This window comes from Falco punctatus (assembly GCF_963210335.1).
Source record: "Falco punctatus genome assembly, chromosome: 1".
Lineage (NCBI taxonomy): Eukaryota > Metazoa > Chordata > Aves > Falconiformes > Falconidae > Falco > Falco punctatus.
The window spans coordinates 69,703,499-69,722,077 of NC_137580.1; the positions used below are offsets into that span (position 1 = coordinate 69,703,499).

General features: G+C 36.9%; 1 protein-coding gene across 1 annotated transcript in view; it reads left to right on the forward strand.

Moving 5' to 3' along the window:
• TACR3 (tachykinin receptor 3) overlaps positions 1–18,579 on the forward strand; it is a 65,206-nt gene that overhangs the window by 33,912 nt on the left and 12,715 nt on the right. Inside the window, exons 2-3 of the mRNA XM_080379712.1 lie at positions 1,672–1,860; positions 3,307–3,457. Coding sequence (XP_080235838.1) covers positions 1,672–1,860; positions 3,307–3,457 — 340 coding nt within the window. The remainder of the gene's footprint in view (positions 1–1,671; positions 1,861–3,306; positions 3,458–18,579) is intronic.

Sequence of the window (18,579 nt, forward strand, 5' to 3'; positions counted from 1 at the left end):
ACATTGAAGTCGTTTTTCATATTCATCCCAGTTTCCTATCTGCTTCAGCCATTTTCATATAATTTAAAAAAAAAATACAAGGAAACACAGAAAAAAAAATCAGTTTTGTTAGTTTCCTTTTGACTTGCTCGTGTTATTCCTGAGGAGCTTCTAAATCATTGCTATTCTAATTCTGATTTCAGAAAAGCAATGATTTGGGAAACATAGTGCAGAATGTCAGTGCTACCAATGACTGCAGAAGGGAAGATCTTCAGTTTCCTGAATAAGCACTGATACACTGAATACTCCCATGGAAATTTCTTCATTTAAATTGCTGATCTGTTAACGCCTACATTAATTCACAAACAGCATGACGTTTCAATCATTAATAAAAGGATTTTTTTAATATACTTTGGAAACTCTCTGGATCTGAGGCAAAATATTAATCTAAAAACCATTTCCTTGTGTTGTTTTGGAAAACATTAGGATGTCAGATTAAAGAACATGCAGTTAGTTATTCAGTATGCTATATTGGTAACATAATGCGGACACACATATAGTCAGTATATCCCTGGTTTTATGGAAGCACACAGATTTCTTTAGATGTGATCCTGGCTGATGCTTATCAGCATTTCCCCTAATAATGGAAGAAATTCTGAATAGTATTCTTATTTAATTAATATGATTAATGATTTTGCAAGGCATTATTTGGTTGTTGTTAAATGAAACAAAATAGTGTGACCAGGGAAGTTGGTGGAAAATACATTAATTCAGATTTTAGCCCAGAAATTAAAACAATAGTCATGCTAAGAAATATGTGAAAACCACATTAATTATGTGATATGGAGTATATATATAATACAAAATTTCTGTTTCCTTTGTTCTTTGCACCTATAACAGACATCAAAAGACAAAACCCAAGACTTTTACTGTCTTGATGCCTTCCTGTTGCTCTTTTTTGCTAAGCTTTTAAATTATAATTACTTTTTAATGAGTTGTTGCATATTCTTTAAAGTTATCAGCATACATGGATTTCCAAGACAATTATAGGGCAGCAAGAAGAATGCTATTCTACCTGAGAAGACAGGAACTGAGAGAGAAAATGAGATGTTTTCATGCTTTATGCATCTATTTCTCTTAGTGCTTTTATGGTTTCTACATTGCCCAAGGAAACACTCATATGGATCCTCTCTCAATCTCTTTATGAACCAGTTGCAGTCTGGGTCTCTCTGGCAGATGATCTGAAGTCAGTCTATGTCTACTGAAATAGATGCATGCAGACTTTTCATGTTCCTCTAGCTTTTGGACAGATGACTAATAATCCTGACAGCTTGGTTGTTAATTTTTTAATTAGAGATAAACCCTGTTTTATGTAGCAGAGTAACAAAGGATCCAGCTATGTTGTTGTGCAGTAACAGGATTAACTAACTCTTTGAGAAATATTTGTTCTGCTGGTATACACGTGGTGAACTGGGTGTCCCACAGCTTCAAAATAATATTCAATGAACTTTCTTTTTCTTATAGCACTGCCTTCATGGGGGCTGAACCACCCAAAGAGCACAACGCCATCAGAACACCAGGAAGACAAATATCCCTGCTTTTATGCTACTCCCAACCTTAAGCTTTAGTTGATTTTAGATACATCCTAATTTCTGAAAGTTTCTTATGCACAGGTTTTTCTTTCTTTTACAGGTACATGGCCATTATTGACCCCTTGAAACCTAGGCTCTCTGCAACTGCTACCAAGGTGGTCATTGGGAGCATATGGATTTTGGCTTTCCTGTTAGCCCTTCCCCAGTGCCTATACTCCATAACCAAGGTGATGCCTGGGAGAACTCTTTGCTATGTAGCGTGGCCAGGTGGTCCAAAACAGCACTTTACGTAAGCTTTTGTTCTTTTAAACTTGTGCATGTTGGTGTCTACACTTGCAATAGACTTGGCAGAAGCTGCAAAGTACCATGTAGATACCCTACATGCAGAATAACTAACAGCATTGGTCACCAAGAAATGTAAAGCAAGTTTTCTAAGCTGGGAAGATAGAGCATTTTAAGTGATGAGTGGAATACATTTATTCTCGTCCACTTCTATGAGTGTTCTCTATCCTGTGGTGCATGTTTGCCATCATTGCTTCACTTGAGATGGCTACTTCATTACAGACAGAGATGGTCAGAAATTGGAACAGAACATGCAATTCAAATCAAGCTTCCTTTTCATCCTAACCAGGAAAACAAGTATTTCCAGCTTCTCCTTGTCCTAATGAGATTTTTTTCTCTGGATCTTTTCATGAGAAGTTTGGATTTTCCCACTTCATTCCATTATACTATCACAATTACTTATCTCAGATATCAATCTAAGTAAGAAAACTGTAAAATCTATAACTGGTTCCATTTTCTGAAAGTGTAGAATAACAGTAAATTAAATCAAATATATCCTATTTGTCCCTCTGGCAGAATTAGGAATAAGTGGTTACTTAGCCATAGAAACATTATCTGCCCTTTCATGTCTTCATTAGCATTTAAGATGAACTGTACGTTCAAGACTGAAAGCCTGTGTAATCATCCAGAATCAAATCTGACCTTTTGTTCTCTTTCAGGCAGGTGAAAGAGGCTCTGGTCATATGTAACTTTTATCTTTTTAGGAGCCATGCACAGATACTTCTCTTTAGGGCAAAAAGGTCACTCTCAGTGACAGCTGGGGATTCTTCACCGGTCATTCACTGAGATTTTATCTGAAGATGGCATTTAACCAGGAACTAACAGGAGACAGAAGAAGTTATCTTTTTTTTTTTTCCCATCATTACATCAGCAGCAATGACTAAATTGCACATAGGCAACAGATCTGTGCTGCCTACATGCAACAGATCTGCCGTATGAAGTACGTTGGGTAACACAGGCCACTTGCCAGGTCCTTTGTGTAAACATACCATTTGAATACTTATTTTCCTCTTTCATTTATGGTCCAGAGCAGAGCACAAAATTCCTAGCTTGCCCTTAGAATACTTGGCTGTGCTATAGTTAAATCAATTCAGTTAGTTATGAACAGACATGCCTTACTCTGCAGTCACTAATTATGATTAACTATAGAGACATTCTTGATCTATGCTACTGCAAGTTCACAATCAGCACCAGAAACACCATACATTTCTTGCATTAAAATGTGAATAAATTTGCAGTGCAATTCAAGACTTTCAAAAAGACAGTGAAAACACCAAGGACTAGCCAGTCAACATAAAACATGCTTTGTGTTACAGTAGCACTCTTGACTGTTAGCAGCCCATTCCATTGTTACAGCTCCTCTGAAAGCACTTACCAAGCTTTTTCATTGCAGGTATCATGTCATTGTGATTGTGCTGGTCTACTGCTTTCCACTGCTTATCATGGGCATCACGTATTCCATAGTGGGGATTACCCTCTGGGGAGGAGAAATACCAGGCGACACATCTGACAAATACCACGAGCAGCTCAAAGCTAAAAGAAAGGTACTGTTCCATTAAATCTCACTAAGTAAATCCTGGTAACATCATCTGCAATTGTGTTGCAAAGTATCACAGTTCAGTCCTTCAGAAACACCAAATCACTTGAAATAACAGTGATGAGAGATTTACTCCAATAAAAAAATTGTTTGACAAGTTGTCTTCTATGCTCACTAGCTATTCTTTCTGTAAATTTACTGTTTGTCATTAAATGAAGGTAACATTTGGATTTTAATGTCTTACTCCACATGCAGCAGCATATACTGTGCCTGATAGGTAGAAATTAGGCCCAAATGTTTAGCCTTTACAGAGCTAAAATGCTGAGTTTTGAACAATGGGCTAGTGGACCATTAGGTCCTTTTAGGCCAGATTCTCATCCTACTGAAAGAAAAGTGAATCTTGCTGTAATTTTCAGTAGATTAAGGCCCATGCATCTTTGAGATAAGTGCTGATCAGCCTGTTCATATTGAATAATTTAGGTTTTATATCAATGAATTTGGTGAGAAATACAAACTATTTTTTCCCAGTTATTTTCTTTCAATCTTTTTCACTGTAAGTATTGCCAAATCTAACAAGGCTGTGGATTGCTTATGAACCCATTATTTGACTATTTCCAGTTCAGTTTTCATGGTGCTGCAGTGCCATGAAGGTGTCTTTCTTATAACATTCTTTTTCAGAACCTAACATTTCTTCTTTAATAAAGTAGCCCTTCTGCTATTAGTTTCTGACTTTTTTTCATACTAAAATGCATTTAACCTTTTGGATTTGAAAAAACGGTACCCAAAACATGGACTTTTTAACTCACAATAATAAGCACATTTTCAATTGCTGTTTGCTTCCTAGTACTGTGAATAGGTTTGAACAGCAGTATATGCTACCACGCTGTAGCAATAGCAGAGTACAGCATATTGGGTCCTGAGACAACAGGAGATCTTTTGCAAATGCTGGAGAACACTAATGTTTCCATTTCTTTCAGGACGCTGCCAGGAATATCAGAATGTTTTTCCCACACACACTACACAGAGAAAGTTATTACGGCAAAGGATCTATGGAAGGAAAGATTAGGATCATTTTCTCATTCATACTTTTTCAGACACAGAGACAAGTGCAAACTTTCTATGGCATGTTTCAGCTGTCAGAACTGTAGACATGGCTAAACAGCTTTGCAGTATAATGTGCAATGCTTCATTTGAAGTGAAAGGTGTTATTTATTTTTGCTTTTACATAGCTCTTTTTAAGTGGGCAAAATGCCAGCCTCTGTTAAGGAAGCAAAATCCAGTTTGACTGGTATTATCACTACTGTTGCCTTGTAACACTTCATAGATTATTTGGAATGTGAACGGAGAGAAAATGATGAAAAATCATCATAGCAAACTAACCAGTATGTTTTGCATATTTGCCCCAAAGTGAAATTATTGAACTGATTTCCAGAAATGCTGGAAATCTTTCAAAACACCAGCATTTAACTCTTTATCTTTATCCATAGAAGTCCAACATTACCATTACAGTCTTTGCCATGCATGCCATCACTTATCCAAAACTGTATTTTCAAAGTTACAAAATTACCTTTCCTATGGAGCATAAGTGGAAAAAGATTTCGTTAGTCAATTAGCTGTGCTATCACCAATACTGCCCTTTCAGCCAGTGAAAAAAAGGAAGCAAATACTTAGTTGAGGGTGCTCAGGGTCTGATTGTAAAGGCAAAACGAGGAATCATCTTCTGTAACATTTTGCAAAAGCAGATGTAGAAACAAAACTATTAAGAGCTAATTTGGAGAACCAGGACATCCCCGAACTTCAGCACCTGTTATTATAATGACTAAGTAAAATAAACATCCTATGTCATAAAAACAAAAGACCTCTGAAGACAAAAGCTGGATTTTACTATATGCTATGAAGGGTCTAATTAAATCCCTCGAATACGTTAAAAAAACACCTCTTTGGAACTCTAAATATATCCAAGAGACAAGGAGTAACATCCTTAATTAAAGGTTTTTGAATGTGACAGTACTGGAATGCATGCCTTCAACACATGCAACAAGGGGGTTGAATTATGTGCAGATATATTGTACCTGCATCAGCGACTTTACTGGCAGAGCACCATGACAGCTCTTCAGTTCCACTGCTGTGCTTTCTGGCAGGATTCATGAAGTAACTGGTATTTGGAAAGATTAATCATAATTGGTCATTCATGGAGATGAAGAGAGTGGAATCAAAAAAAAGCTATCACTCAGCCTGCCTCTGATAACAGAGTTATTGCTTTTCCTTTATTCAAGCAAAGAAATCATCTGGTTTTCTTGCTATTTAGCATGCAAATATCTAGATATATGGAAAGTCTGTGCAGTATAAATGAAGGAGAAATAAAATAGCTGACTGCATGTTTCATATTATGCAATATCACAATGCAAAGGATGTTTGATTAGGATTGTTTGAAATGGTATTTAATGTTAAGAAGGTAGTGAACCATTAATTAATGTAAGACCTTTAAAAGAAATGATGTTTGACAAGAAAAGATTTGTAGCTTGTGAAAGTTGTTAACAGTTCGATAGACTCATCACTTTGTATATGTGACTGTGTGATGCACCCTGAATCCTTCTGAAAGCATCAAAGAACAAAGGATTCATAGAATTTCACAGTATGTACTACAGGCTGGGCAACACAAAGTCATACTTAGCATCTTTAATGGTCAAAGACTTGAAATTTTTAGAAATTCCGGATTGGTTGAGACTACTACCACTTTTGTTTGTTTTTTTGTTGTTTTTTGGTTTTTTTGGGGTTTTTTTTTTGACAGATCAAATGTCTCAGGGACTGACCCTTTTAAATTTGCCTGACATCAGCCTTTTGAACTTCTGAACATTCACTACATGTGGGGACTTTGCAGTCATTGCCCCTTCTTCTTAAAGCTTCTGGCATGAGACTGACTGATGCTCAACTGAACATCACTTATTCTCCTGCAATTTCAATTTTCACAAGACAGAATGACAGTTTTAATACTGTCTTGCATAACTGAAGTTTATATAGGTGGCTCATAATGTTACTACCAGTTTTACTAGGCCAAAATAAATTCACCACAAATACAGACTTGCTCTCAGATGTTGTCTCCACGTTATATTATTTCTATCTAACCTCTTCCAACTTCAATTAACCTGTAAGAGGGGATAATTGTGTACTGTAAATAAAATCTATCAGTTACTGTTGTCTTTGTCAAGAGACACAGTTCTGATACAACTGTCTTCTGAAAAAATAGCGTTTCTCTCAACAGAAGATGCCATTGCCTTGTCCCAATAGGAATAACAGAGAACAGAAAATACTCTCCTTAACTTTTATACCTTTTCCTTACAGTTCCACTTACCTCTAACTATTAAGTTTATGATAATGTCACTGCGCATCTTTTTCAGCAATTTTCATGATTCCTCCATACTTATGCCTCTGCCTGTATTCTTTGCTTCTCCTAACACAGCTTGAGGTGTCACCTCAGCTTCTTACTGCAATGAAGAATGATTAAAATCCACATTTTTCCAATTATTTTTTTTGTGTGAATTTGCATGTAAAAAACGGAAAAAAGCCCCATATGTTTTCTAGTAGGAATTGTAGGAATCACTACAGAGATGGTCAGGTTTACCACCGTAACTACATAAGGAAATCTTTGAAGTTGTATGTGTGTTGCGGGGGTTTTTTGAGAGCAAAAATAGACATCCCACATCCATTTACAGCCAAATGCATCCATTTAATTAGTTAATAGAGTATATACAACACAGTAGGGGAGAAAATTAAAAAGTAGAAAACTTAAGAATTCCATCTGAAAAGAAAATAATATTCAAAACAATGTGGGACTGTAGGAATAATGATGTCATGAGAACCACTTTTGAATAAGAATTTGAAAAGAAGCCAAATCAAGTAAGGCAGCAGGGGACACTTCCAAGTCAGACTCAACGGTTACATGTAAACTCAAAAATCACTCAAAATTACTGTGTGAAAACCTTTTACTAGATAAACAAAAATATCCAGATGAAGTCTTAAAGGACACAAGTAAGTATTACAAAATGGCATCCCAACAATTTTAAATAATTTTCTGAAACAGTTACATGAAATATTTCCCCACTTTCATAGGCTATGGGAATAAGCAACAGGACAGGATCTGAACAAACATCTGTAGGAACACTGCATGAACACTTCACACGTAGCCACTCACACATGTACTTCTCTTTTGTTCTGTTCTCTGTTCCCCTGCCCACCCACCCACCACCCATCCTTTTTTTTTTTCCTTTCATGGATTTAGAGAAAGTCCAAAGGCCAACTAAAATGACCAAATATCTTATGAAGAGATTAAAATGACCTAGTGAGCAGGAGGCCATGGGATGAGATGATCAAGGTTTACAGAATCATGAAGGTGGTAGATAAATTTGTTGAAGAACTGTTTGTTGGTCACCAAATTCTGAAACACAAGAACTAAGAGGAGAACTACCTTTAAAGGAGAACTACAAGAATTCCCTTTAAAGCAGGTAGAAGAGAGTGCTTTAAGTAAGAATAGTTTAAGGGTTGGCAAAGAGCTTCTGAGGCTCCTGTCAGGTGCTATGATCTCAGAAGTTTCAGAAAGAGATGAGGCAAATTAACAGGCAATAAATTCATAAATAGATACTGAAAGGATGAAGCAGGGATGCACCCCTCTCTAATACAGTTTTTGGATGCTGAGGGAGTATTGGGAAAATAGAAGATGGAAAATGGCCAGGTTCATGGGGTCTCCCTAAATAGCAGCTCTTACTGCCACTGTCAGAGACAGAATAGTAGCGTAGATGGACAAATGCCTGATCCAGGAGCAATTGTTCTATGTCTTTATGTTCCTTTTTTACACAGCAGTACAGCTCCTACCTTCTCACTGACTTTTAGTTCAACTAAAAAGGCAGATTTCCCTTTTTTTTTTTTTTTTTTTACCACATATGGATACATGACATGAAATCATGTTAATATACATTTTATACTACATTGCACAAAATAAGAAAAGCACTAGTTCGAAATAATAACACTTTTGCTGGCATTAAATGGTGGCTGACCAGATCAGGATGAAAGAAAGTAGCTGAATTGTTTCACTATGGAGTAGTTCATTAAGCAACACATTTTGTTAAATTAAAATAAAACAAAAAAAAAAAAGGCAAGCGAGTCAAAGCCCAAAATATTACAGTGTAGCACCAAAACTTTTGGAACATTGAATTAATTATGAGCACCCACAAAGGCTGACACAGATTTGGAAAAACAATACCATAGTCATCATTCAAAGCTTATTCATCAAAAGTAGGCGATGAGAATATTACACTATAAATTCACGTATCAGATGGTAAGTAATTCTGAAATCAAAGATCCTTATTGTTAACAAACAACCACTCAGTCTAGACAGACAGACTAGATACTGCCCCATTCATAAAACCTCAGGTGAAATTTTGCATCCAGTCATAAGAAACAAAATGTTTTGACACTCTGGGTCCAAGGACTTTCTTGCATGTGACTTCCTATTTCCTACTAACACCATTTTGAAACTCCACCTTTATCTTAGACATTTGTTCAGACTTCTTGGAAAATAATTGCTACCCCAGGGGACTGCATAAAGACATGGTAAGTTTAATACCTTCCCAGCTGTTTAAGCAACCCATCTTCTAGATTTTCCCAGTATGAGGACCAGCACTCCAATCTTTAATAACTTAAATATTATATTCCATTTTCAAAATGGCATAAGGGAGTCAAACAGTTTAATAGAAGAGAAAGTCAATATATCCTGATAAACTCCATTTAAAATACCAGCTGCAATGAACTACCCTAACACAGCTTTGTACTACAGACTTCACAGCTGACACCCTAGTTTATACTGAATCATCACCTACAAATGTTTTTTAAAAGTCAGACAGTAATAACCACAGAATTTTTTGGCCTTTGTTCAGATAACGGTCTACCAAGGCTTCAATACATCTAAATATTCACTTCTCCATGTTATGTGGAGATATTGGAGCGCACAGATACAGGGGGAAGGCATCTGGGTTACAGCTCATCCAAATCGGCCATGTAACAGCAGACTGCAAAAGAGACTTACTTTGCCATCGTGCCTTTCCCACTACTTATTTATTCATGGGGCATGAATGCTTCCACCTGGGAGATTCATTTGTGCTTATGCTTCATGAACAAAAATGACTGCCATGGTGATGCAAGAGCACTTTGCTTACAAGTGACAAGAAGCCCGCTCCAGAACCGTGCAAACATACACAAAAGGGCACGTGCCCTTTCCTCCTGGGAAGGCACCCCTTCCTTTTGGTTGATTCTACATTTCTGAGAGTGATAAATGAAACCACCTACCCATTCTGTCATGGGGTAGCGCAATACAGAAATTCAATTTGTCATGCATAACATATACCTCCTGCCAAAAATAGGTGCCTGTGTTATTTTTCTGTACATCACTAATTCTTTTCTGTAAATGGGTATAGTCTTCAATTCTGCAGAGAATGACAATGCAAATAAAATGGAGAGAAAAAGATAGGGGAACACTAGAACACAGGCAACAGAGAAGAGGAGCTGGAGAATTAAACCCTATTTTAAGAACAAATGGTCTCACTGATCTAACAGACATAGTACTATGGCTTATATTGTATGGATAGCTATATTGTTTGAGTATCTGAAATTTCATACAGCTACAGTTAAATTGTCATTTATCCTAAATGCTGATGCATTATGAGCACCTTGTGAGCCAAGGCTTTATCATGGTGGAAAATCACAGCTATACTTCAGTGCAGCCATTCATAAATTTAGCAAGCATTGTTCAGCACATTCAGAAAGCAATAAGACTGAGTAATATCAGGTTGAAGGACAATTTACCCCAGCTACCACCAGTTCCATAAATTCCACTGCTTTTTTGTCAGTCAACAACCAAAATAAACCAGAAATGCCTTTTAATAATTCCAGTGCTTAAGTGGAAATGTCCACTGTTTTATTTCTTAGGCAGATAAAGATGTGACAAAAATACCACTTGAAGTGGCAGCTTGTTATGCTCAGACAATGTCTTTCCTCTATGTGAAATACAAAGAATTTAACTAAAAGTTTCTGAAGTGATTAGCTCTAACTCTCCTTTTGTCCTCCCTACCATAAAAATAGTCTAACTTTACAATTTCATACTTCCACATCAGTGTCCATTGAGGTTAGCTGCACCTAGTCTTATGTATTTTGTGACACTACTCTAGAAATAAAATCCATTTGAAGATTTCCGTATCAAAGAGACATAACAGGTTTTAAACACCAGTTTTATCTGTGGCAGTGTTTGACATTGTCACATTTCTTGCTTAAAGAAAAAACAACTCAGGAAGAAGGAATTCTCAGGAGCTTTTAAGGGCTCCTCCAAAAGAAAACCTGTGCCTTGTTTTCCAGACACTGGAAGATGTTGAACTGTGTCCAGAGCTTTCTCTATTTCTTGACACTCCACTTGTCCTTGAGTGTCAGTTTGTCTCTTTCAATATTAAAATGGTAAGTAAAAACAGGACAGGAACCAGTCTCAGAACCCAAGAGTCATCACAGTCAACCCTAACTGAATTCCTCTGATATCATCTCAAATCTCCATCTTAAAACCAGTTTGCCTTCTGGATTGCTACCTGTAATGGAAAGTGTTCTAAAAATCTCACCGCTCCTAGAGTTCCAGTTCCCAGGCTAAATTTATTTATGTACAGCTCTATTTATGCCATTATTTTATGTTAGCTTAACTAATTAACCTATTAACCCTCACTAGTGCCACCTCTACAGATGTTTTTATAGCCATATCCTATCTCAGCCTTCACTTACATTCATTACATTAATTAAACAAGTGCTTCTGGTCTTCTTTTAAGTAACAACATCTGTATGCAACAAGTGACCAAAACCAGACAAGGAACACCAGCAATGAAGTCTCACCATGGTCCTGCACAGTGGTAATAACACTTTCCTGTCTCCGCTGAAAATGCCTCATCTGGAACATCTTAATATCTCATTTATTCTTTTCATTAAACTGATGAACTGGTCATGCTATAATGAATCAGTACATCTGTACCTTCCTCACTTGTTCACAACAGTTCATTCCACAACCCACAGCAAAAAATGTTTATAGTTCTTAATTCAGCAAATCACAGAATTTTTCCAAGTATGATCTTACCTATGGAAGAACAGTGCCAAACAATCCCAAAACTAGCACAGTACCAATCCAGCAGTTTCTGTGATATCTGTCACTGTCACAACCCCACTTAGAAACACAAGCACGACAGATACTGCACAAAGTATGCGATTAGCACTTCGAAGTCGCATTTCTGCTCCTGCAGTTCCCAAGTTCTTCCTCTGCTATGCCTCTGTCACAGCAAAGCTGCACAAAAGTGTGTTCTCACCAAACATATTTGGCATGCTCCTATTCTCCTGTACTAAACTCCTCAGAGTAAATACACTAAATGAGACCGACCTCAAGACTGACACAGAGTATCTCCTGATTTGGAGAAAGGTTAGTATTAATACTTTCTAATAAAAAATGTTTCTCTCCACTACCTTTCCAGTAAGTGTTTCCCAAATCATGCTTAGTAATGAAATGCAACAGGTAAAAGTTACTTGCACAAATAGCTAAAGACAGGTTTTCTCCGATTCTGCTTCAGGGCACCTCTTACTATGATACCATTAAGTCTGACAATTTATGGGAAGTAGGAAATATCGTTGTTAATGTGGTAAATGCAAACCAATCCTAATAAAGCTGGAGCTTGATGTCACCAACTGTTACACATGCCTAAAACTGGTGTTGTAACACTGTAGATGAAGTTACACCAGGGGATGTAGCATGCTTCCTGTGAAGCACTGATGGCAGTTCTGTCTGTTATTCTTCTCTGGCTCTGCACGGGTGAGTCAGTACTGGTCGTGAAGCAGATTATGGAACCAGACTGCACAGGTTAGTGTTCCAGTAATATTTTGAGCAGTTGTCCCATACCCATAAAAACAGATACCCTGCCAGACTTACCAGATTGCTATTAACACAATAGTAAAAGTCACTACTTGCAAGTAATTGCTGCTACAGTTAAAAGCTTGCAGAACAGAGGTTTTTTTAACCTTATATTCTTCTAAGCTTAACAAAAGCTTCTAAAGGGTAATAAAGGCCAGAATATCATACAAATATCTGCCTAGTGAAAACACTAGCAGAAGATATCTTTTCCTATTTTAATCAGTGATACATTCCCACAGCTATTAAAAATCTCAGCAATACAAAGTAGCGACAGGAAAACTTGATTTGGGCATTTTTCTTTACAATTAATTAAATTCTTAATTTCTTGCGCAATCAACACATTAATGATAATGTCTGACCCCCTCCTTAAACATATACACACAGAGAGGCTTTTTTCCAGCACTACGAGGCAACATAACCAATAATCTGAGAAATCTTTTTTTTAATTTTTAAGAAGTTCTGTTAAACTCTTCCTGTTATTGAGTATACGGACTGAATACCTACTGAAAACGCAGGGAATGAGCAAAGTAATTCTTAATGTTGTGTATCATGATTTTCATTCTGTAGACTCACTCTTCACATGCTTAGCAGTTGCCCAGGGAAAGACTGGGACATGAGGTACTGTGGAATTATTTTCATTGCATGTTGAAGCCAAAATATTTTTTTACAGAGCTATTTCATGGGCTTAGAACTTCAGAAAACCAAGCATCACCCTTTCTCCTTTTCTGGATTTTATTTTCTGGGAATTTGTTCTCTTTTTAATAATTTGCCCACATTTTGAACAGGTTTTCCTATTGAGGTAAGAATAAAGTCAGACCTCCTGATCATTTTGTGAACAGCATTAAAACAGTGAAATATAATGAAATCAGTGGAAGCTGCCCTGCTTTGCTCTCTGTCTACCAAATAGATACAGCACACTCAGCAGCAGTACCAGCGTCCATTCATTGTCTCAAGTTTCCCTAAAACTCAGCTATGAACTGTGAAAACATCACTCCACACTCAGTGTCCATGCCTCAAGTAGCAACCACAGGGGAGTAAAAGAACAGTACAGTCTAAAAATGGCTTTATACCATGAATAAACCTTGCAAATGTTAAGTATTTACTGACAGACTGATATATGGTTTATGCTTAAAACTTTCTTATAGAACGGCTGGCAACAGCTCCAGGTCAGGGGCAGAGTTAACAGACTGGTTCCGTATGGTCAGTGAGTAGGCTCAGGACTGTGCACCAATAATCTCTGTGATGTTTCTCCTCTGTATTTCAGTATTTCTCATCCCTTGTGGCAGAAAATTCATGTGAAATATTAAGCCTAGTCACAGTCCTAGGGCAAAAATTTCTCTTTAGTAATGTCTCATTTTTCAGAATGGAAGTAACACTGCATCAAATGGACCAAAAATTTCAACTAACTGCTCAACTGTTACTGAACTCAGTGTGGTTTTAAATGCATTGCTGAATTGAGCTATTCACATTCCTTAATAAGAAACCCAAGATACCTACCAGAAAGAAAAATGAAAACCATATCTGTCCTGTTTTCAGAATTTACATGTTAAGCATGGAGATTATGATCTCCATGTTTAAAACTGTGGAGTTGGCTGGTTTTTTTAGAGACAGCCCTCATTTCCTCTGCATAGCTTTGCCCAAGTTCTAGATGTGACCCTCCAGACAGATAACCCTTAATATCCTACATTCAAGACAGTTTGTTCTTTAAGTTCTAAGAGAATTCTTTCACCAACACATACAAACAAATCTTGAAAACCTCAAAAGGTCTTTTGTTGTCTCTGTTTTTGTCTCATCTAATCTGCAGTCAAAGTCATCCCCTTATACATACAAAATAGCGGCCACACGCATAGCCTTCCATGTGTGTATATATACATACATACACACAGGTAAGAGAGAGCTCATAAGGAGCTACTTCCTCATCGAGTCCCTGTAGGGAAATCATGAACAGATTGATTTTAGCATGACTTTTGAAGTCTGTTGAGCTTTCTGGAATGGTGCCCAACACCTGTGTGGCGAGAAGTCCAGGAAACCTGGCACAGGTCAGCTTGGAAAACTACACTGCCGAGAGCTGTATATTCAGCAGAACTGCGGTCCCAGTGTTGCACTTACACACTTTTACACTCGTTACATGTTGCTATTAATGTAAAAAGAAAACATAATTTCAGCACAACTTTTTCTGAGCTAAAGCTGAAGGCTACGTGACTATTTCCGTTCGACGTGGCATTAGAGACTTCACTAAACTCCTGCTGCAGTGTAAACTTACAAAGAGGAAACCAGATGAAACAGCCCAGAGACTTCACAAATGGTGGCAGGAGCTGAACTGCAGAGAACCTACAATATTCCAAACGTGCTTCTTAGAACCAGGTGAAAATTATCGCATACACACAGAGGGGTGTCTATGTTACGTCTACTGAGACCTTCACCTAACAAATTTAATCCTTTAACTCAAGTACTTTATGCTTCAGAAGTTTCTGTACTGCAACATTGTAAACAACCTATTCAAAGCACTATTATGTCATTACTCATTTTCTGGGGTGGATAGAAAGAGTTTCATTTATTTCTGAAGCCTTTAGAGCAGGTTTCCTAGGAAACAGTTTCAGCATGGGTCAGCTTATACCTTATTCCACGAGACTGTCAAACCAGTGCAGTAATGATCAGTGTGTTGACCATTATGGTCAAGTAGTGTGTATACTTTAATACTTGAAGCCATGCTAAAATGTTTGTACAAAAGCAGAAATAGCAGATGCTGTCAGGACAATGACACTCCTGATACTTTTTAGCAAGAATAATTGACCAGCGCATATACCACTTTTTTACTGCCTACATATTTCCAAAATGTTCTGTATGTGTGTTAAAAGTCTACTTCTAATAAGTTCATCACTTTGTACAGTCATTTGTGGAATAACTGAAATAAACTAAGTGCATCAAACGCAAAGTATAAACCTCAAGCATCACTGACATCAACAGTTTCCTTTAAACTCAATGTAAATTAAAATACACTGGGGGACAGGGACATCATTAATTTGTTGGGAGGTTTTTTAGGTGGTAATAAACACTTTTGCTTCAGCCTTTGAACGGGAAGATGTTACTACCATTGCAAATCCATAATTATGATGGTAATAAAAAAATAACTTTAACTGTTGTTTTTTTGCTGAGCAGAATTTTGCCATGCATTTTAAACAAATACAGTCCAGAAATAATTAATTTCACCTTCAGGCAACACAGTTTTATTCTCATCAACAGAAAAGAGAAGAAAGACATTTTTCAAACTATGTATTAAATAATTTGCATTCACTCCCATGAAATTTTTGTGCCAAAATTATGGAGAAATATGGTAAACATTAGAATGGTTTTCAATTATATAAATCACTTATTTAATTCCCCTAAGTGAATAAACTGAAAATAAAACAAGCCAAAAGACTTTAGGCTTTCCATATGGAATAGGAGTCCCTGCTCCTATTTTGAAGATAAGCAAAGGTACTCATCTCATTTTAGTTTCAAGAGAGCAGTTTCCATTGATAGGAGCCCACAGAAAGCAAATACTGTGAAAGGATGGTTTTGCATAATTAATTGGCATAATTCAGCATAGCCTTTTTTGTTTATTCCACTGTTCAATATAAGGTCTAGTTTCCAAGAGAAAAAAAATATACATATGTCAATCCATCTGAAGTCTTATATGGAAAAGTCGAGTCTTAAAACATTGGCAAGGTTCTGGGAGAGCCTTCAATGAAAATTAAAGGTCCTAGAACATTCTCAGAATTGTGGCAGAAAGTAGACTTAAGAACCAACTACTCTTATTGGGAAAACAAAAGAAGATATGACTCTTGTTTTCCCCACACCAAATCTCATCCCTGCTTGGCAGTATGGAAGTGATGTGCACCCCATCACTCATTCCAGGTCATGAAGGAAACTATTGCAAAATAAGTGATGGCGTGAATTTTAAGTAAAAAAGCACTAGATCAGCTTTCCCCCTTTTTTCAGGACTAGATTTCAGGTGGATAACCATATCCAGTAATGCTAATCCCACAACAGCCACTTGGACTAATTTTCTAAAGAACAAACTTTTTATGCTACTTACACTTCTTGGCATGTTGAGAGACTCTTAAAGTCACTGTCAAGCTGTGTTCCATGCAACATTAGAAAAGCATCATTTAAAAATTACAGTATCTAAGACTTGCTTTGGGAGGTGACACCACATTTTAGCATTTGTAAGACAGCAATCTGATCCAAAGCTACTTTCTACTGGAACAGAATATATTTTTCAACTTTACAGCTTAAATAACAAAGTGATTGTGAATTCTGTCCACAGCAAGGCATTATGAAAACTGAAATGAAAACCAGTTTATTTTAAGCAATTGAGAAAAAATAGATGGGAAGTGTAACTTAGAAGAATAAAATTATTTGTCAAGCACTGGAGTTAACAAGTACCTTACCTGACTGAAAGACTTCAAAGCTTTCTGATTCTTTCTCCTTCTAAATGTGCATCTCCTTCAGCTATATTCTTTCTATGGGTTAAAATCCCTGAGCTTGCCAACTTATATGAAAACCCACAGCACCTGGTATCTCAGAACTCAGTCCTACCTCTGTACTAGTACCAGTAAGTTACCTTTGAATCCTAATTTTCCTGCAAAAGATAAATAGGTTACTCCAAATAAGCTTTGTGGAGAAGCAAAAGACAACGGTGTTTCCTTCTCTCTGATGCTTAGTGTGCAAGTGCCATGTATGTTCCCCAGCCTGGGAAATGGATTTATTGATTGCATCCTAACATGTTAGGAGAAATACTTCGTGCAATGTTAGTATGGTATTTTACTTCTTCCAAAAGAGCACAGATCAGAAAGAGAAATACATTTTGACTCCCAGAGATCTCTCTGAACTGTGTTCACATTGTATTCATGGACAAATAATATCCATGACCAGGTAAAAAAAGACATTCTTACACTGTATGGGTTCTTAAAGTATTTGCTTTTCATTTACATCTACATAACACCTAGGAGTAAAAGTTCTGAAACTGATGAAGCTATAGTGTGTGATATTGGTGCAAATGAAATCAGAAGCCAAATTCCTGACCTTGCAGAAGTAGCAATATCAAAGATGACTTAGAAAGGCAATAAGGAGCTGCAGAGCAGATTGAAAAGGAAGTGATTGCATGGCCTAAGTCTTAGGTATTAATGGCAAATCAATGCCTTGAATTGTGAATTGCTATAGCCCCCTAGCAGCAATTGAGTCTCTCAGAAAAGCGTATTTTATTCCTAATCTTTCAAGAGCTGTTTTCAATGCTACATTATAAGTCAGATTCATTTTTCTAGCTATTTTTCATGCAATATAAAAACGGGAGGGGTGGTGGGTGGGAAGAGACGGGACGAACACACATATTCGCTGCTCCTTCCACTTGTAGCAGAATCTAGTAGCTCCTTTTCACTTTTACTGCTTCAAAGGTTTCACAACAAAGGCAAACCTGCAAACTCCAATTGCAAAGAACAATACTTGTTTTGTTCTTTTAAATACATTTTTTCCTCATTACATACTATTCATTAAAGAAAGAATGCTTCTCACTGAGAGAGGAAATATTTAAAGGAACAGGCAAGACTCTAAAGCACATAATTTTTTATAGACATAGGCAGAAGTACATCAACATCGGCAGAACATGTTGATGAAAATAAAAATATAAAATACTTTGATTTTCCATCATATTCCAAATCTAGCCTCAAGATTTGCCTAAAGATTGCACAATTGAGAGACTTAGTACATATAATTTTAACAAAATTCCTAAAACAAAAAAAACCACCTTTCCTCTGGTGATGCTGCCCATAGTACACAAAGGGAGATTGAGCAGAACACCCAGGGAAAACAGTGCCATTGGGACACAGGTTGGTGATGTTCACACCAATCACATTTTGGAAAGCTCTGTGGTGAAATGGTGGCAGGAACAGAGCTAGACATTAAGCACAGCTGAATTCAGTAATTTTCTGGTTTGGTTGCTTTAGAAATGTTTCCTAATGTACAAGACCAAACCCTTATTAATGAATTCTATGCAACACAGAACAGAGGAGAAAACAATTGAAAAATAGCAATACCTCAAAAAAAAATAAAGCAGAACAGGCATATTAAAAAGAAACAAAATAAAAGAACTTTGTATTGTCAGAGCCACAGGT